Source organism: Streptopelia decaocto (assembly GCF_964273445.1).
Source record: "Streptopelia decaocto genome assembly, chromosome: 2".
Lineage (NCBI taxonomy): Eukaryota > Metazoa > Chordata > Aves > Columbiformes > Columbidae > Streptopelia > Streptopelia decaocto.
The window spans coordinates 116,995,254-117,013,586 of NC_138655.1; the positions used below are offsets into that span (position 1 = coordinate 116,995,254).

Sequence of the window (18,333 nt, forward strand, 5' to 3'; positions counted from 1 at the left end):
TAACATGCCTTAACACTGTTCTTGTGCATATTAAGATGTGAAGAGTTTGGGGTTGCAAACTCTGCTAGGCTGTGTCATCTGGCAGAGTGAGTTTTGTTATCTTTGTTTAGTTGACGCTAAGTTGGCTGTTACTGTATTTAGCTGCATGAAGCAATGGCATTATTAAGAGAATAATTTGGCTAGGTCAGACTGTAGCCTATAGCTCCTAATAAGGCCAACTAACTAGAGTTAAAATCATTATCACACTGGTGTTAAGAATCTTGTTGTATATAATCCTGCAGTGAAAAATCATCTAGGAAGTTTTGCTGGCAGGCAGTTACAGACTGTACAATTTCAGCAGAGCACATGCACATTTAGCTGCTTCTGCCAGAAAAATGTGATGTAGAACAGGATGGATATCCAAGCAGGAGGATTTAGAAAAATCTGCTAATGTGTCCAGCCAGTTCTGTGTGTATTGGCACAATTTCATTCTTTCCAAAACGCATGAAATTTTTAGAAGGCATGTATCCAAGTATTATGTATGTATCTATATCTCTCCAGTTATTCATTATTCATTGGTAGGTGTATATGTACATGGACTGTTCATTGCAGATAAAGCTCAGTAGTCTCTAGAACACTAAAATTAGTGAGAATAATGAGAACTGGGAATTCTCTGTGATATAGTATACTTGCAATTGTGACCTAAAACTGATTAAAGTTACAGTATGATTTAAAGCCTTCCAAAACCTCACCATTCTTTTATTTATAAATTACCAAAAAATAATCTGATTCTAAAAGATGTAGAAAGCAGTAATAATTCCAAGTGGTAATGTAAGATGATTTATGAAAGACATGGCCTTTGCTGTATTTTGAATGATAGATATACATCAGAGCAGTAACTAGAAAGTAATCCTTCTGTTATCTTTTATACCTCTCACTTTGAAAATATTTAAGAACGTAGTTAAAACTCAAGAGTTGAAAAATAAGTAGTTGTATATTCACTAATTATCTAATTACCCACTTTTTAATTTGAGCAGCACATAATAGCTACTGTCCATCCTTGAAGGTTGTTAGCAATTAATGAGATAGTAAAGAGCTTGCACATTTGATTTTGGGAATCACAGCTGAAGGAAAAATTATTCAACATGTTGCCTTATTCTCAGATTCTAATTGTAATTGTTCAGCATATCTGAGTCCGAATGACTCATGCCTCTGGCTGTACTTCTGCCAAAGTAAAGAATTTGGACAGTCATAGAGTATTCATAATCAAAACGTGAAGTATTATGAAGTGGAAATGAGATGAGCTTTGAGTTATTGATCCCTTTGTACATCATCTCCTTTAGTTTTTTATAGATTTATTTTATTAGAAACATACTGTTCAAATTGTGTAAGCAAATATAAGTTGACTTGGAATAGTCTGTTATGCTTCCATGCCACACATCAGAAAGCACTTAAATATATGGATATATCTCTTGCTGAGCGTAAAAGTATACATAGAAGTTACAGGTTGACTACTGGACATTATGGCTAATGGAGGAGTCAACCCTTTATTTCTTCTCTGCTGCATAAAGTATTATTATATCATATTATTATCTATATTTTGAATTTGATATGAACCCTTATGATTTGTTGATTGTTGTTTGGGGGTTTTTATGTACAAGATATCAGCTAAAGATCCCATTCAGTATTACAGACTGTTGTGTTTGGTAAAATACCAATATGTAATATGAAAAATAGGTAAGCAGCTGGAAACTCTGTTTTGCCATTTTAAGTCAGAGCTTGAAAATTTTTAGATATGTAAATGTCCTTTGTCTGACTGCCATCTCCAGGCTATTGTCTAGAACAACTAATCCAAAGTAGTCTTCACATCTGCAAGAACATCTCCTATGTATCTGTAATCTTGTTCAGCTCATTGGGTCACTTACACTTCCTGCAGTTTACACATATAGGGAATATTTTCTGTGTCTGTATTCATCTAGGGGTTTTGTTCTATGTTTAAGGCTTAGTCCATACAAAAGGAAGGCTTCTTCTTTTAATAACAGGGTCTCTGTTGGAGACATCATACCTCTGGCTTGCAACATGTTAATTCTCTTCTGAAAGAGATGAATTTGAGGCAGCAGCAGTATAAAAATTCATTTAAAAACTTATCATTTTGCTGTTAGTTATAATTAAACCCATAGTCTTAGTTTGTATGCTTACAAAAACTGAATGTCCTAATTCTTTCTTTTATTGCATCAGGCTATGTTTGATGCTTTGTCCGATCTCCCCGAGTGGTATGGTATAAAAGAAATGCAAGCAAATTGGATTGGTGACTGTGTTGGATGCTCTCTTGACTTCTTGCTAAAGGTAAGTCAGAAATTTCAATGCAGCTGTCTTGGTTGGGCTAAACACAACCCCTGAAATGCATAATGGGAACGGATTTTCAGATTTAAAAGGTTGGGCACATTCATGCCCAGAACAGCACAGATTCCTAAAGAACCCCATTTGTCATACTTGAGAAAGGGTTCATGTGTTCAAGTGCAACACTGAATGCAATTTGGCCCAAATTTGTGCCAAAGTACATGCCAGCTAGTAAGCGTTCTTGAAATTTAGGACATTTAAGAGAGCAGGATGAAGAGCAGTATCAAGTGACACTGTACAAGTGAGCCAGGATCTAGCTGGGCTTTAGCTCCTCTCTGCACAGCCCCTTCTCTGTCAGACCCAGGCTGACCTCAGGCAAGCCACTTTATTTATGTTTGTCCATTATTTCATTTACCACACACAATATTTAAAATAATGAAAACCAAATGATTATTGTAGTTAGCAATCGACCTACAGAGAAGTCTGGATAGATAGAAAGGATAGGAGGGAAAGAGAAACCTTAAGAAAATTGCAATTATCTACAGAAGTACTTCAGATTTTCTCATTTTTCTCAAGAGATGCAAAAGGCTTCTTGAATATGATACTGACAGAAGAGATTTTCAGAGACCATGGTGGAATTTCAGTCCTTGTGCTTCAGAGCTTTATTGTGCTCATTTACTCTGGTCTAATATTTAAAAAGTGACTTCTTATTTTAAAATACTGAATGTTGGGGAAAACTCAAATTTGTGACAGCTTAAACTTTCTTAATACCTCTGAATTGCACACTGGTAGAAGGTGCCTTTTAAAAGTTATTTTTATCAATGGTTGCAGAAAAATCTCCTTCTAAGACCCCCATATACTTCACAGTTAATTGACTTAAAATATAAAGCCTGTTAATAGTGCCAGGTAGTAATTCTTAGGCAGTCTCCTGGGTTTATTACCCATATGTTATATCGAGTTGTTTTAATGTTGTGCCACCTTTTATTCATTTATTTCTGTACATAAGTTGCAGCATTGACTTCATCAGAGAAGTGTAGTGGAAAACCTGGTAGCTGAGAAAAATTTTGAATTCCCTTTAGATTTCAGAGGTAACATCTCATTTCTGTTCTTGGAAACAGGGAATGCACAGTAAAAGGGAATAGAAGGGTTCCAGTTTACTGAATTAGGGATTGAATATAACTCAGTAGCACAATGTAATATTACATATTATTTTATAATAGAATTTTTAATATATATTTAGATAAACTGAAGCAAGACCGTAAAGCACTTTGTCAAGGTCTCAAAGTAAATTTTGAAAATATTTGAATGTGAAATTTCCCTAGTGGGAATGCATCAGGCTTTGTTATTCGGAACTGTGTATTTTCTACACAGATTGGTTATTTCCATAAAAATGAAGGGGAATGTAAAACCCCTGCGCTTCAAATGGAGAAAAAAAAATAATCGGGGATATTTTCTGCTCTTTTTCAGGTTAATGGTCAAGTAACAGGAGAGAAGCTGGCAGCTTACACCTATACCCCTGAAGCTGTTTATGGAGCTTCCCATATATACATCTTACCAAGTCACAGCCTGCTGCATGGGAATGGCAGTCTCAAGGAAGTCTTTCAGAGGGAGTTCATCCCAGGGAAAGGTGATATTTTTCTCATACTGCATTGTGTTCTGAAAGGGTAACAATTTTAGAGAATGATCTTCAGAGAATACGTGTCAAGCTGAGCAGGAGCTGTTCCTGTTGAGAGGGAACAGGTCTTTTGATTCTTTGTACATGTCAAACAGGAGCACATCAGCCTGTCCTGGCTTCAGATGTGGTAAGAGCAGCTATGTTAGAATTCTTACTTTTATAATGGCTGTGACACTTCATAGCATATAAAAGCAACGGAACAGATTCTTGTTTCTTAGTGTACCAGAAGTGAATAGTCCAACTCTGACTGTGTCGGCCCATTGGAAAAATCTCACGGCTAAATGGTGTTTTGTTGTTAGCACAAAGACAGCAGAACCAACTCATGCACCAGCGATGATCTTCCCTTGTCACAGGGATTATGAAGAGGGCGATAGATCACTAATACATAGCAAAGTGGATCATTGATAGATAGCAAAATAATCCTCTGCTGTGCAGATCCTTAGTTAATACAAAAATCAGAGTATCCCCATGGCAGATTGTGATTTGTACAGAGGATACAAATAAGCGGTAATTCTTTAATTGGTGATAACTGGTTTCCTGAGGGCTCCTATCACCAATTCTGCCTGTATTTAGCATCTACTATTTTCTCGTTGTTTGGAAAACCTGAAAATTACAAGACTAAATACAATTTCTACTGATTATTTCTTTTTTCTACTTCCGGCTGGTGTTCAATAGTTATTTTTGTCCTCACTGGTAAAGATGAGGCTTCATGTCTATATAATATCTGATGTCAACAGCAGTGAAGCAGGAATCTTGTGGGAAATTGTGATGATTGCACAGGACCTGCCTTATTTTTGAGTGCTTCACTTCTATAGCTTTAGAAGAGTTTTCTTGCTAGCAGCAAAAATGGAGCCTGAATGTGTTGAGTATGTGGGGACCTTGTCTCAGAGCTGAGCAAAGTTTGGAGAATTTTTATTAAGAAACAAATTTGCCATTCTCACAGTTCAGCTAAATGAAAGCACTAACCCCAAAAATGCACATCTATGTACATGCCCGTATCTTTGGCCCTTGCATGTTAAACCAAACCACACAGGTGCAAAACTTGGTTTTAATAAAGACAACAGTATATTTTTAATATTATTTTTATGTGAAAATAGTTGAAAAGCTTTTTTTGTGTGTCTGTTGACAATATACTTTGCATTTTGTTTGAGCTAAGTCAAGAAACTCTGATCTGGAATAATGACAGCCATAATTCCCTGAAAAAGAGGCTTTAAAATGGACACAATTCCAGAATCATAACTATGCTATTACCGCATAGTCCTGCTGTTTGTAAATATACTTATCTGCATTCTTCAGTTGCAACTGGCTGATATTTCTTACTGTTTCTTGAGAATTTCAAAGGCACAGACGGGTATTTTCTAAAGAAGAGAAGATAAAGGAGAATAATTTCTACATGGACTTTCAGATTTGCATTTCAGCCGTGGTACATATGAAGGGCCAACAATGGCATTTAAGTAAAATGAAATTTTTGGTGACCTTGGATAGACAATATTTTCACAATAACCAATATATTTTTTAAACATTCAGCAGTAACATTGAAATTTTACTTTTTTTTTCAGCAGAAATAGTCTTGTGACTCCCTTTCTTCACTGTATTCTCATTTAAATAATTAGGAGGGTGTGTTTTTGAGTTTTATAGGAGAGGAAAAAAAGACATTGTATGACAGAGTAGCTTGAAGTTCTAATACCTTCACAGTTAGCAAAATTGGTGTTAATTTACAATCTGATAAGTCTTCTAGTTTTGTTGGTGTGAGGTATCTGAGATAAAGATTTGACCCTTATATTGTTCATTATCTCATTATAATACTATGCATGCATTCTTTTACATTTCTAACTTTAATATCGTCTCTTTACAGCTATTATAATAATAATGTGAGCAAATGAGCAAAAGAAAGAGTGCCTTCATAAACTGGAGTTATTATTTCGGGTTCCAGCATAAAATCAAAATTATTGCTGGATGGAAGAGAGAAATTATTTTTAAAAGCAGACTGTCCTACCCACTCAACATCCTGTTCACAAGGCTTTTTGCTTAGTTGTTTTAAAGAGTGAAATGATTCCTTTTATACATTTTTTTAAAGAGAGGAGGAAAACTATGTGCAGTGGTTAGAACGTGAGAAATTTTGTCTAGAATATGAGTGTCTCAGAGACCTGAAATTTGAAAAAGTAGTAACCAGAAATACATAATTATATTATTTGTATTAACAAGACTGATGAGATATAGTAACCCTATTCTGTAAAATGCTGTTATTTTATTTCAAGCAGATTTTATGCATAGTAATACAAGACTGAAACTTTCCTCAGCTTAGCTATGAAGGCAGTTGAAATGAAGCTCTTAGTAGTCTATATATTATTTATTTTAATTATTTAATTATGTTAATTATCATCAACTTAAAGGCACTGAAAAAGCTGGAAACAGGTCCAAATTGAGATGTGGGGTTTGAATCCTCAGAACTCAGAGTATTCAGGTTTGATTTTCTTCTTGCTGAGCCACAAATTTGCACATTGTAAATCAGTTTCAATTTATCATCCTTGATTCTCTCCTCTCTCCCCTTTCCTGTGGACACTGGCTTCCTCATCTCTAATATGAATATTCTGTTTGGAAATCAATTGGTTATTTAGATCTCTTTTTTACACTGGTCAATATTTCTCTTGCTTTGTAGCTCTTCAGTAAGAAAGCAAGTTGTAAGTGTAGTACATATGCTTCCCTTCAGTTTCATCAGAATAACTGTATTTTTTTGTGCTTAAGTTTATAATGTCTGCTAGTATATCATTTAGGGCTTTTTAGACCCAATTTATGACAACTCTGGAGCACACGAATACTAGTCAAGGACTCACTGGTTTTGGGTTTGGTTTTTTTTTCATTATGGTTCAAATCTTACTCTGTTTTTATTCAGGTGTTTGTTATAAGAATGTTTTCTAACCGTGAACGTTTATCAGCTAGACTTGCTGAAGGTTTTAATGGCTGAACATTTTAGAAATGTGATTAGGCTTTTAATTTTCTTTCTTATTATACAAAATTCTAATTTAAATTTCATGTATGTTCAAGATAAACTGAGTTTCAATAGTAGATAATGTTCTTAGTGTATTTTACTTACTGTGATCATTACATTTGTTTTCAGACTCCCTTACTTCAGTGACAGCTGTGAATTTGCTTACCAATCAGGAGATTCCTGTAGTCATTTCAGCAAAAAACAATTTTGAGAATTTTCTCACTACTAAAATAGGTATGTAACATTTAATGTGTGAAGTAGTAGAGTTTTCAACTGCTGTGTTGGAGCACCAGATATTGTTGTGGTAAATCTTAGAACACAGAAATTCTCTTCTGGCCTTTGGAACTCTGTTCTTTGTTACTGTTCTTCATTAGTGAAGAAGGAAGGGGAAAGTAACTATGTGGGATCTGTCTGGGGAAGAGATTTACAGGATGATAAATTTTAATGGAAATATTATAAAATTAGTACATTTAATGAGCTAAATTTGAGGATCTGCATATCTTAAAAAGATTGATTACCTACAGTGCGTGTGTATTTGGCTGCCTCTCACCATCCTTAATCAAAACAGAACTGTACCATTGTTTGACATAAACATTTTGCAAACAACCCAAACGTTTAGCTTTCTTTGTCTTATGTTTAAATTATGTGTATCCTTATAGAGAAGTTTTTCAGACAGTAAATGTACACAACTTCCAGGTTTGACTTTTATCTCATCGTGTTTGTGTTAAGTTCAGTAAAATAAATCAGAATTTCTGTTTGACTGTTATCTTAGACCCTTTATCTCCAAAGGAAGCATTTCCATAATTTAGGCACCTAAATTAGGATTGAGGCTTCATTAAGGGAGGGGGAAGGGTGTTGGTAGAGGATACTCTTGAGTTGCCTGGCATGGGCTTTGCAAAGTCATCAATGAAGCAGCCTCTCTTACTCCTTTCCTGCACAGGGAGCTTAGCCCCTCAACTTCGGCAGCTAAGTTCATATGGTTAGATGATGTGACGGTAAGACTATAAATTGTACTGACTTTTAGAAGCGATGTCCATTTAAATCTGCAAAGTGTGTCTTCATCAATAGCACCCACCACACTCTCTTTTTACTGTTGTGCTTTGCTGTGGTCTCACCTCAGTGGCAAGCAATAGGCAATGTTGTTTGCCAGTCCTAATGGGAAACAGTTCTTTATCTCTTCTTCCCCCTTTCCACTGCATCCTTATCCCTTAAACTCCCATTTGTTGTTTCCCTGATGCTGATACTTCTTTCCTGCCCTGGAGCTACTACTTTTCTTTTCTACATCACTGCCAATGTTAGCTACTCCTGCACAACAACTGGACAGAATAAAACCAGCCGACTGTGCAAAAATGTCTTGAAAGAGTGTCACCAGGCTGATGGAAATGATCCACTTGGACTGTATACCTTACATATGCCTTCGTCTTACTCTTTAGGAATGAATCTGTTTTCAAGAACCAGAAACTTCCCTTGTGCAAGAGCAGCCAAATAACTGAGATACCTAATCTTATTTTTCTTTAAAAGCCTCCAGCTTGCTCACTGACACGTACTTAGGCCTTATGTCTGTTGGAAACAGCTCAGGTCTTCCCAGGAAGTCCTGGATGCCAGCTGCTGAGCTTTGTGAATGTACATTAATAGCATCATCTTTGCAAAAGAAAGAAGATAAAAAAATGGGGCCCGCTTTTTTCCATGTGTGGAGCATATTGTGAAGCCACCTGTTGCAGACTGCAGGGCTCTCTGACAAATTAAGATACATACATTATTCTGTAGCAGGGCCTTGAAATGGCAAGAGCGTACATCTGCTGGAAAGATAAAATAGCAATTCCTTATTTTGCTAGTTAGAGAGTTATTTGCCCCAGGGGAGTTTTGCTTGGTTTTCTTCAGTTCTCTGCTTCCAAACTTCCATATACTGACAGAGTTCATGTATTTACCGTAGCACGCATTTAATTGCTTGAGCAAACACGGTTGTAAAACTGGTTTTGAGTAAAGTAGTTTGCATGTTAATAATTCCAATGTGCTGAGGAATATTTTGAGTGGTTTTGTCTGTAGTTTTCACCAACCTGATGTTAGCATTGGCTTGTTGAAATAACTTTCATTGCCTTTTAAAGAGGCAGTTGTGCAAGATTGCTCAAAATATTAAATAAATTGTGACTGAAAGGAAAAAATACTTAGGAAGATGTATCTCCCTGTGGAAATAATAAATCCATTAGTATCTCAGTGTTATTTCAGAATACAGCTGATAACAAGGTTAAAAAAATCTCTTAACTCACCCTGGAAGGCAGTTTTCCAACACAGAACAACGTATCTTTCAAAATACATGCAGCAAAATCAGAGGGAAGATGTCATCATCTCTCAATATGAATAAGAAATATTTTAAAATAATGTGTCCTGCTATGTTGCTAGTAAATTGCTATAATAAAAAATCTACGTGGCTTAGGAGAGGAACTTGTATTAAAGATGTATGAGTGACCCAAATAATAAGATGCAAAGGGAAAGAAAACACCAGGGGCCTTAAATACTATGACTTCTATGACTGATTTAAACAGCAGTAGGAAGTGCTCTCAGTAGCTATATTCTGAATAGAAAATGATGTTATTTGAGTTGCTCTCCTGAGATTATAAACAAATCGTGGTGTTCCTAATAAGAAGTTAAAGGGGTAGTAATGTTAGAGACTGTGTGATGTGGTACATTTCAATAAACTATAAAATTAGATATTAAATTTAGTGTTGAAATGAGAGGACTACTTCAATTGTTTAGTATTTCTTTCTCATATTAGCAAATAGAATTTAAATCCTTATTATTAAAATATATTATATTTAGGTAATATAATGTAATTGAAATTTTTATCCAAATTTTATAGCTTTACTTTTAGACTTTTTTTGAACCATCTAATTTTCTGCATTTTCTGAGGTAGGACATTGATGAACATTCGGATTACAGAGAAATCAAGAAAATGTGTTTGCAATTATTGCAAACTGCTTGAATTTCACTGCTTAGAGAACATGAAACCATTTTTATTGTTCTTAAATTTTTAAGCTCCTTTGGGCAAATATAAGTCATTATAATGAGGGTATCATAGAAATAAAATGTTTTATCTTGAAACTGATGACTGATAGCCATGTTAGTCAATCCCTGACATTTTTTTGTCTCCTCCCCTAGGAATACCTAGTACAAGTGCAGAAGATGCTGCAGTAGCAAAGGATCTGGGCATTTCTTTTACTGAAGTCATTGAGACATTGCCAAATGGTTTGGAGAAAGTCATTAATTCTGGGGAGGTGGGTATACAAGTATGGAGTTCTTTCCAACTTACGATAACAATGCAAACTAAATCTGTTCTCTCAAGAGTGCCAAATACTTTGTAAGATTAAAGGGATTTTTTTTTTTTTTTTTTAAATCAAACTGGGCTTATGCTTCCAAATTTCTAGGAATGATTTAATGATGAAATATGTTGGCTCTTCTGTAGCAATAAAATGAGTTTTTTCCTTTTGCATATGAGAGGAAGGTACAGTATTGATCTGAGTTTTATAATAGAAACTTAATCATTAAACTCATATTAAAAGTTGATTCTTATTTCATCATCTCAATAAATTTTTCCACATATTTACTGAAATGTGATATAAACATTTATGGTAACATCTGCTTGAAGTGACATAGAATATTATATTTAAATAAAATCTATATTGTGTTATAGCTCTTGAAAAAAATGCATTTCATAGCAGACAAAAAGCTCATATTCTGTTGCATGGCAGGTAGGGTCTAAGTAGTTCAGATGTTTGTAAAATCAAGAATAGAAAAACCTCAAATGCACGCAGGAGAAGGGAAGCTGGTTTACCATCCATATTTCCTCAGTCTCTACCTTGTGTTGATGATATTCTGGAAGTTTCAGCATACAGCAGTTGAATAAAACATCAGCAGTAAATGCAAATATCTGCCAATCAAGGCTGAAGGGATCTACAGTGCTCTTTCTCAGCCTTGTTCTGTTCAGCCCATCCAGAAAATTACCCTTTGAGTAAGAGGGTTTAAGTGAATCAAGCAACTGGTATGTGAATAGTCTCTTGGATTGAAGGATGTTAAGCAGTGGGAAGGGGAAAATTAATATGAGGCTCATAAACTTTGACCCTCAGAAATTGCATTTGTGACTTTTTTGTCTGTTCTTGCATTTTTGCTGATGGCAAATACACATTTTCCTTTCTTCTTCTTTTTTTTTAATCAGATCACAGGCATGACTCGTCAGGAGGCTTTAAAAGCTATTACCCAGCAAGCCAAAAATAAAGGAATAGGTGGAGACCTAACGAGTGACAAATTAAGAGACTGGTTAATATCTCGACAGCGGTACTGGGGAACACCTATTCCTGTCATTCACTGCCAGACATGTGGCACTGTCCCCGTACCTTATGAAGACTTGCCTGTGGTGTTGCCAAACGTGACCACCTTCACGGGAAAGGGAGCCTCCCCTTTGGAGAGTGCTCCAGAATGGGTGAACTGTCCCTGTCCCAGGTGAGCCAATGCTGCATTTACTGCAGACTGGGAGAGATCACTTCGTACGTGCCTTTTTCTTGTGCTCTTTCCATGACTGTTGATAACTGACCACTCTGAGATGGGATGCTACTCCAGAATTATGCTTAGTCTCACCCAGAATAGTTGTGTTTTTTTTTTTCTTACATACTCTGTAAAACTCCGTTATTTTTGCAGCATGACATGCACTGATATTTCTTTATAAACAAGCCGAAGCAAAGCTCACTGTTTTTAAGGTGGGGAAATAAAAAGGGAAAAGAGAATGATTTCTCTCTGCCCTCCATTTCTTAACAGTATTTCTCACTTCATTTATTACAAGAATTTTCATTATCTTTCACCAGCAGAGCTCATATAAAGCTTATAATGATCATTGAATTATTTCCTTTTGTTAAGGAAACTAACATCATATTAATTTTCTTAGTAACAGTCCAACAATAAAATGTTTCCTCAGCTGTATAATTCTTTATCATGAAGAATCACTTTCACTGTGTATTAGAGGCAACAGCATGTAATTCAGGTTGAAAGAGACAGTAAGTATATGCATCTTGTCAGTGTCATAATCTTTATTTTTGTAGTCCAACTGTTTAAGAAAGAAAACAGCCTAAATTGAGTGATATGTCATGAAAATCAGTTGTCTAATCTTGAGGGCTGCTGAGATACTCTCTACACTGGAGTTTTCACACAGGTTCTGCAGAAGAACTGATAGAACATGAGGTATCCAAGAGAAGTTTTTAACCAGCAGTGCAGTGCAATGCTGCTGCTAACAGACTGACCAAATGGGAAGGAGAATCAGACATATAAATGACATTAGGGCTCTCATTGATAATGCAGCAGTTTTAGTATCTCACTGTATTTTAACATTTGCAGGATAGAATATCAGTGTGGTTTTCATTTCTAATTAGGTAGCTCATGCACAGCAGTTCTGTGGTTCTCTGGGACCATATATTTTGACCTTTGTTGATAACATGCATTTTATGTGAAATACACATTTACTTACATGTTTCTGCTAAGAAAATTTCTTCTCAGATGTGCCTATTTAAATTGCATACAGTTAGCGTATTTTAAAGTGTAACACTTGCAGGGAAGCCTTACTAACACAATCCACAGGTTTAGTAAAAGCCCTAGAAAGGCCTTGGTCTACAAATCCTAATTTAAAGTGAAAAATTTTTCTGAAGTTACTGTAAGTCCCTGTCTGCAATCCTGGCTTCCTCCTGACCTTAATTCAAAAATGATTTTGTTGTTTACCAGGCAACAAGGTACTTTTGATGTATAAAAATCCTTATGGCTTTTAGATAGTTATTGTGGCTCACCTACTTAGAAGTTTATCAAGGGCATTTGTTTAGTCAGAAACAAAGGCATACAGGATTAGTTTCTTAGCTTAAAATATGGTAATTTGCTGAAATTAACTTTTTTTTTTTAAATTCACACCTTTATTTGGCTTAATTCTCACCTATTTGACAGCTAACTTCAGTACTGCTCATCCATATGTCTGCTACAGTTTCAAATCCTTTGAGCTGTTGCCTTTGTGTGTGTAGTGCTTGGTTTTCCTTGCTCTGAGAAATTACGTAATCCCTTCCTTTAATCCTTCTCTCCAGTAATAGGGTTTTTTTTCATTAGTTGCGTTTAATATCTAGAATTAATAAGGAAAGCAAGATGGAAAGATACAGAAGTCTGTGAGTATTTGAGTGACAATAATGTAGGCAATCATAATTGGGAGGAGATGCCCAAGATATTCATCGTTACACAAGTCCAGGTAATTGTGGTAGTTGTCTCAAGGTCATCTAATGAGATAACAGTGTTGTGCCTGTTGTATAAATTTTGAATTATGCTCATGCCATCTGTGTCTTAGTGATCCATGTCCATTTAGAATACAGGCAACATCAGAGGCATGAAGCAGGTATAATTATGGTTCAATGACTGTAAAGTATTCTTGATTTTGACTGAAAAGCCATTCTCTTTCAATGTAATACAGTATTAGTTTACATTGGCCATGTACAATTTAATAAAATGGTTACTCTATACTGAAAAGCAGTTACTCTACATTAAAAAAAGCACTTAGAAGTAAAATTTCTTTGCTACATTATTCCCACTGAAAGAAAAACTTGCTGGCGGAGAAGGACCTGGGGCAGAGACAGAGAAAAGGAAAATGTTAATTGGTGGCACTCTCCTGAACTTGCCTCAGCAAGCCAAGCCAGAGTATCATGCAGACAGGCAGATACATGTTGCAGCTCAGTTATCAAGCCTGATCACAGAGTAAATATGCAGTTGAAGAACATTAAATAGCCAGTGCCCACTTATTACATATATTTATTACACATATACATACATTTAAATGTAGATACCTTCATAAATTTCATACATTTGCTACATAGAGCCAGTGGTATTTGTGTGCAAGTTTGTTACAGGTTGCAAAGTTTTATTTATACTAGAATAATCCCATTGTTTTAACAGTAATAGTTTTAAGAGGGATCATTTACAACAAGTGGAAATTTATGAAATGTGATTATTGGCTCCTGCAAACATATAATTTATATCCAGGGAGAAACTAACATAAAGTAACCTCAGCTTCTAAAATTTGTTTTAAAACTGTTTCTTAGGTCTACCAATGTAGAAAGTGGCAGAAAGTGATTTGCAGCAATCACAAATTAAAATTAAGCTACAAGATCTACAAGAGATTTGTTACATCTCGGTAAAAACTGAAATTGAACTAACTTGTTTTTTTCTGGAGATGATAAATGGAACCCACAAACACCTTTTTGTACAGACACTCAGAGAGGCAAAGACCTGCTCCGTCTGCTGAATGTTTATAACATGATTTGTCTGCTGGTACCTAATGAGTGTGATATATTTTGAGTTCCCATTAACAATATTGCAAAGTACACTTGTCTGTGCTTCATTTCTTTTAAAATGGCAATTCTAAAAATTTCCAGGAATTATGGAGAGGGCTGTCTGGTGCGGTGCCATCTCCCACTATTGCTGGATGCTATAGCTGTTCAGGCTTCTTGCTCATTTTCATTTTGTTTGGTTTGGGCAGGAGGGGGAAGGAGAGTGGGCCTTGTTACTTCTGTTGGGCTTTTGAACATACCGTTCTTCAGACTGTCCAGACCCGTTAAGTTTTCAGTCTAAATGTCTTCACGGCCACTCTATACCTCCATGGTTGTTTTCTTCTAACCTTGTCACTTCTCTGAAAATAACTTTTCTCTTCTCTTCCTCAGGTGTAAGGCAGCAGCACGGCGGGAAGTCGATACCATGGATACATTTGTCGATTCTGCTTGGTACTACCTGAGGTACACTGACCCTCACAACACGGACAGGTGAGAGCTGCGGGCACAGGGCCATCGGGTGGGACAGCCCCCTTGACAGAATTGAAGGGAAGGAAGAAAGAGGAAAGAGCCCAAACACTCTTGTTCTTGCTTCTAACTGCCTTTTGTGGAGGCTGTGTAAACCCCTGGGCTGCCCTGATTTTGTCCCCATGCTCTGATGTGAGCACAGCACAGGACAGACTAGGAATTGCTCTAAAATTGTGGCATTTCATTGTGCCCATGTCAGGAGTTCTACAAGAGCGGAATGTGTAGACAAAACTATGTAAGCAGGCAAGGAGCAGAAGTTTGCATGAAAGGGCATTATGGGGCAGAGGAAATGTTCAGCTGAGGGGCTGAAGATAGTCCTTAGTGGAAGATGCCATCAAGAATGGCAGCCTGCTACAGAATCATAGAATCGTTTTGGTTGAAAGAGACCCTCAGGATCATTGAGTCCAGCTGTAACCTTACTCTAGCACTAAACCATGTTCCTAAGAACCTTGCCTATACGCCTTTTAAACACCTCCAGGGATGGTGACTCCACCACTTCCCTGAGCAGCCTGTTCCACTGCTACCATGACTCTCTGAGATGGTGGCAAGTTGCATGGAGTGTACCCTCCCTGACAATACACTGAGTATTTCAGTGTGTGGACAGACAGTGCTTTTCCACTGGTAAGAAGAGGAATAGTCTGGTGTAACATCCACAGCCAAAAACAGCACCTTCATTTCTCTCTTTTGGAATTCCTGTAACTGTTGCTATTTCCTCGTCCGCAGACCTAAAGTGAAGTGGCATCTCAGCAAGCTCCTGCTGTGTTGGCACTTCGACTATATGCATAATTAATGAAAGGAGATTTTTCATGTGCTGCGTTTTAGTGGCTGCAGCATGGAGAGTGTGGGAAGACAGATGTAGTTATTTAGTTGTTTTTCTGCTTCATAGCCTGCCTGTAGTACTGCTGCAGATAGCCCTGGTTTTTCTAAAGAGAAATTAGGGGAACAGCTTCACTATGTAGTTTGAGGAAGACAGAAAGAGTTGCATTTTTTAGATATTGATACCAAGATGTAGGGCTGTTTGGGGATTTGATGGAACACCTCTGCTGTGAGGACAGGCTGAGAGAGTTGGGGTTGTTCAGCTGGAGAAGAGAAGGCTCCAGGGAGACCCTATTGCAGCCTTTCAGTACTTAAAAGGGGCCTGTAAGAAAGGTGGGGACAGACTTTTCAGCAGGGCCTGTTACAATAGGACAAGGGGTAATGGTTTTAAACGAAAAGAGAGGAGATTCAGGCTAGACATGAGGAAGACATTTTTTTTTACAATGAGGGTGATAAAATACTGGCCCGGGTTGCCCAGAGAGGCAGTAGATGCCCCATCCCTGGAGACATTCAAGGCCAGGCTGGACGGGGCTCTGAGCAACCTGATCTAGTTGAAGATGTCCCTGCTCATGGCAGCGGGGCTGGACTAGTTGAGCTTTGAAGGTCCCTTCCAATCCAAACTGTTATTTGATTCTATTACTTATTTGTTGTCCAGAGCAGGGTGTGGGTACATCCTACATACCATGTGATCTAGTATAGCTGGGCAAATTAAACTTGTTTTATATATTGGCAGCACCAGTTAAACTAGAGAAATATCTTCTGTGAACACTTTTATTTCACATTAATTTTAATAATTTTCTAGTGATACTGTGGATTTATTATTAATATGATTAAATTATTCCTCTCCAGTGACAGTTTAAAATATTTTTTGTGCATGGACGAGAGGGACTTTTCTAGAAGCTGAAGGTGAAATAAGTCCAATGTAACATCCAGCTGTCAAAGTTACTGTAGCTAAATCTGGTTTATATCGAAATACCATTTTTATGGTCTTCTGGACTAGATCACTACCTCCATTTGATTTATTTATTTGGGGTTTTTTAACGAAGCTGCGTATACATGAACCCTTTATTTCTACAAGTTGTATTTCACAGGTCTAGAATTTGAGATAAATACTCTGTTGATTTTGGAACCCTGTGAACAAGTTAGTTTTGCTTTGTTCCTCTGAAGGCAAGAATCCCAGATACACAATTTGCTTCTGGGCTCATCTGTGAGGGAAAAAAAGTGTTGTTATAACAAAAATTACTGATGGAATAATTGAACAAGGTGTCAAAACAAGTAAATTTCTTAGAACCAGGCCATAAAGCTTACACTAAAGAAGAACATACATACAAATGGTATTTTGAAGGCAGGAGACATCATATTTAATGAAGCAATAAGCAATGCTAGTAAACCATGCAGGTGACGTCCAACAACATAGTAAATATGCTCTAAATTACAAATTTGCTGTAGATTCATAGTACATACTTCAGTTGGAGTATGGTGAACCATCTGACTCTTCAAAATGTTTTGCAACCTTATAGTTAACTGCTTCATTGCCCCCTAATGGCAACAATGCAAACCTATGTTTAAAAAAAAAAAAAAATATGGTTTCGAGTGGGCATGTCTTTTTCACTGTAATATATTTGTATGTAAGACTTGATAAACACTAAAAAAATTAAAGCCACAAGGTATTTAAGAAAAAAATCATTTCAAGAGCAAGCAAATGTTTTCATCACTTTCTCAGGTAATGTATGTGAAATCTTACTTGCTTCCCTAAAATATATTAAAATAATGCTTTTGTGAATCTGCTTTTCAGAGGCAATTGATTTTTTTCTATAATTTAATAAGCATGTAACTTCTTAAAAATTAGAGAGCTCTGATAGCATAATAAAAGTTTTATTACACGTGTATAGCTCTCATTAAATAATACTGTCTAGTCAAGTATGTTGAGCTACTTTAGTAGAGCTGATCTTTCTTTTCCACACTGTATTTTTTCTATAATTGTGTTTTTTCAGGCCCTTTAATAGCGACTTAGCAGATTATTGGATGCCTGTGGATTTGTACATCGGAGGAAAGGAGCATGCAGTTATGCACTTATTCTATGCAAGGTTTTTCAACCATTTTTGCCGTGACTTAAAGATGATAAAACACAAGTAAGCCTCATATTTCTATAAAAATCTTTCATATTTCATTTGACTAGCAACAGTGCCAGTGGACATTGTTATGATGATAGAACATTACATTGAATAAGCCTGAATTTTCCTGCTTGTCTGTCTTGGCTAATTACTTGGTTTCTCAGTTGCATTTTCTGTGTGCACACATACATGGCATTTTTATTACATGACTATTAGCTGGCTCAGAGCAAGTGATAAAATGTTGCTCTAGATTTTCAGCTTGCATAAACTAGTAACTTCAGGCATTCTCAGTAGTGCTATTATTTCAAATTAGGTAACTTCATGCACAGTAATACCACTAATTTCAGTGGAACCATGCATACGTGGAAAAATGAGCACTTCTGTAATTCACTGCAGTATTGGAGCTGAACAGTGCAAAATAATTTTTTGTAAGCAAAAGCAATGTATGTGTCAGCCGATAATTTATTTTGTATTTAATGACTTTTATATAAATTACTTCTAACTACTCTTGTTGATGATCCTGCTATAGCCTAATTCATTACCCTCTGTTTTGATTAG

At 36.4% G+C, this 18,333-nt stretch overlaps 1 protein-coding gene across 1 annotated transcript in view; it reads left to right on the forward strand.

Annotated features, from left to right (window-relative positions):
• The window catches only part of LARS2 (leucyl-tRNA synthetase 2, mitochondrial), an 88,397-nt gene that overhangs the window by 40,529 nt on the left and 29,535 nt on the right, over positions 1-18,333 (forward strand). Inside the window, exons 8-14 of the mRNA XM_082044819.1 lie at positions 2,218-2,325; positions 3,787-3,946; positions 7,113-7,217; positions 10,140-10,255; positions 11,194-11,477; positions 14,711-14,809; positions 17,656-17,793. Of these exons, the coding sequence (XP_081900945.1) occupies positions 2,218-2,325; positions 3,787-3,946; positions 7,113-7,217; positions 10,140-10,255; positions 11,194-11,477; positions 14,711-14,809; positions 17,656-17,793 (1,010 nt within the window). The remainder of the gene's footprint in view (positions 1-2,217; positions 2,326-3,786; positions 3,947-7,112; positions 7,218-10,139; positions 10,256-11,193; positions 11,478-14,710; positions 14,810-17,655; positions 17,794-18,333) is intronic.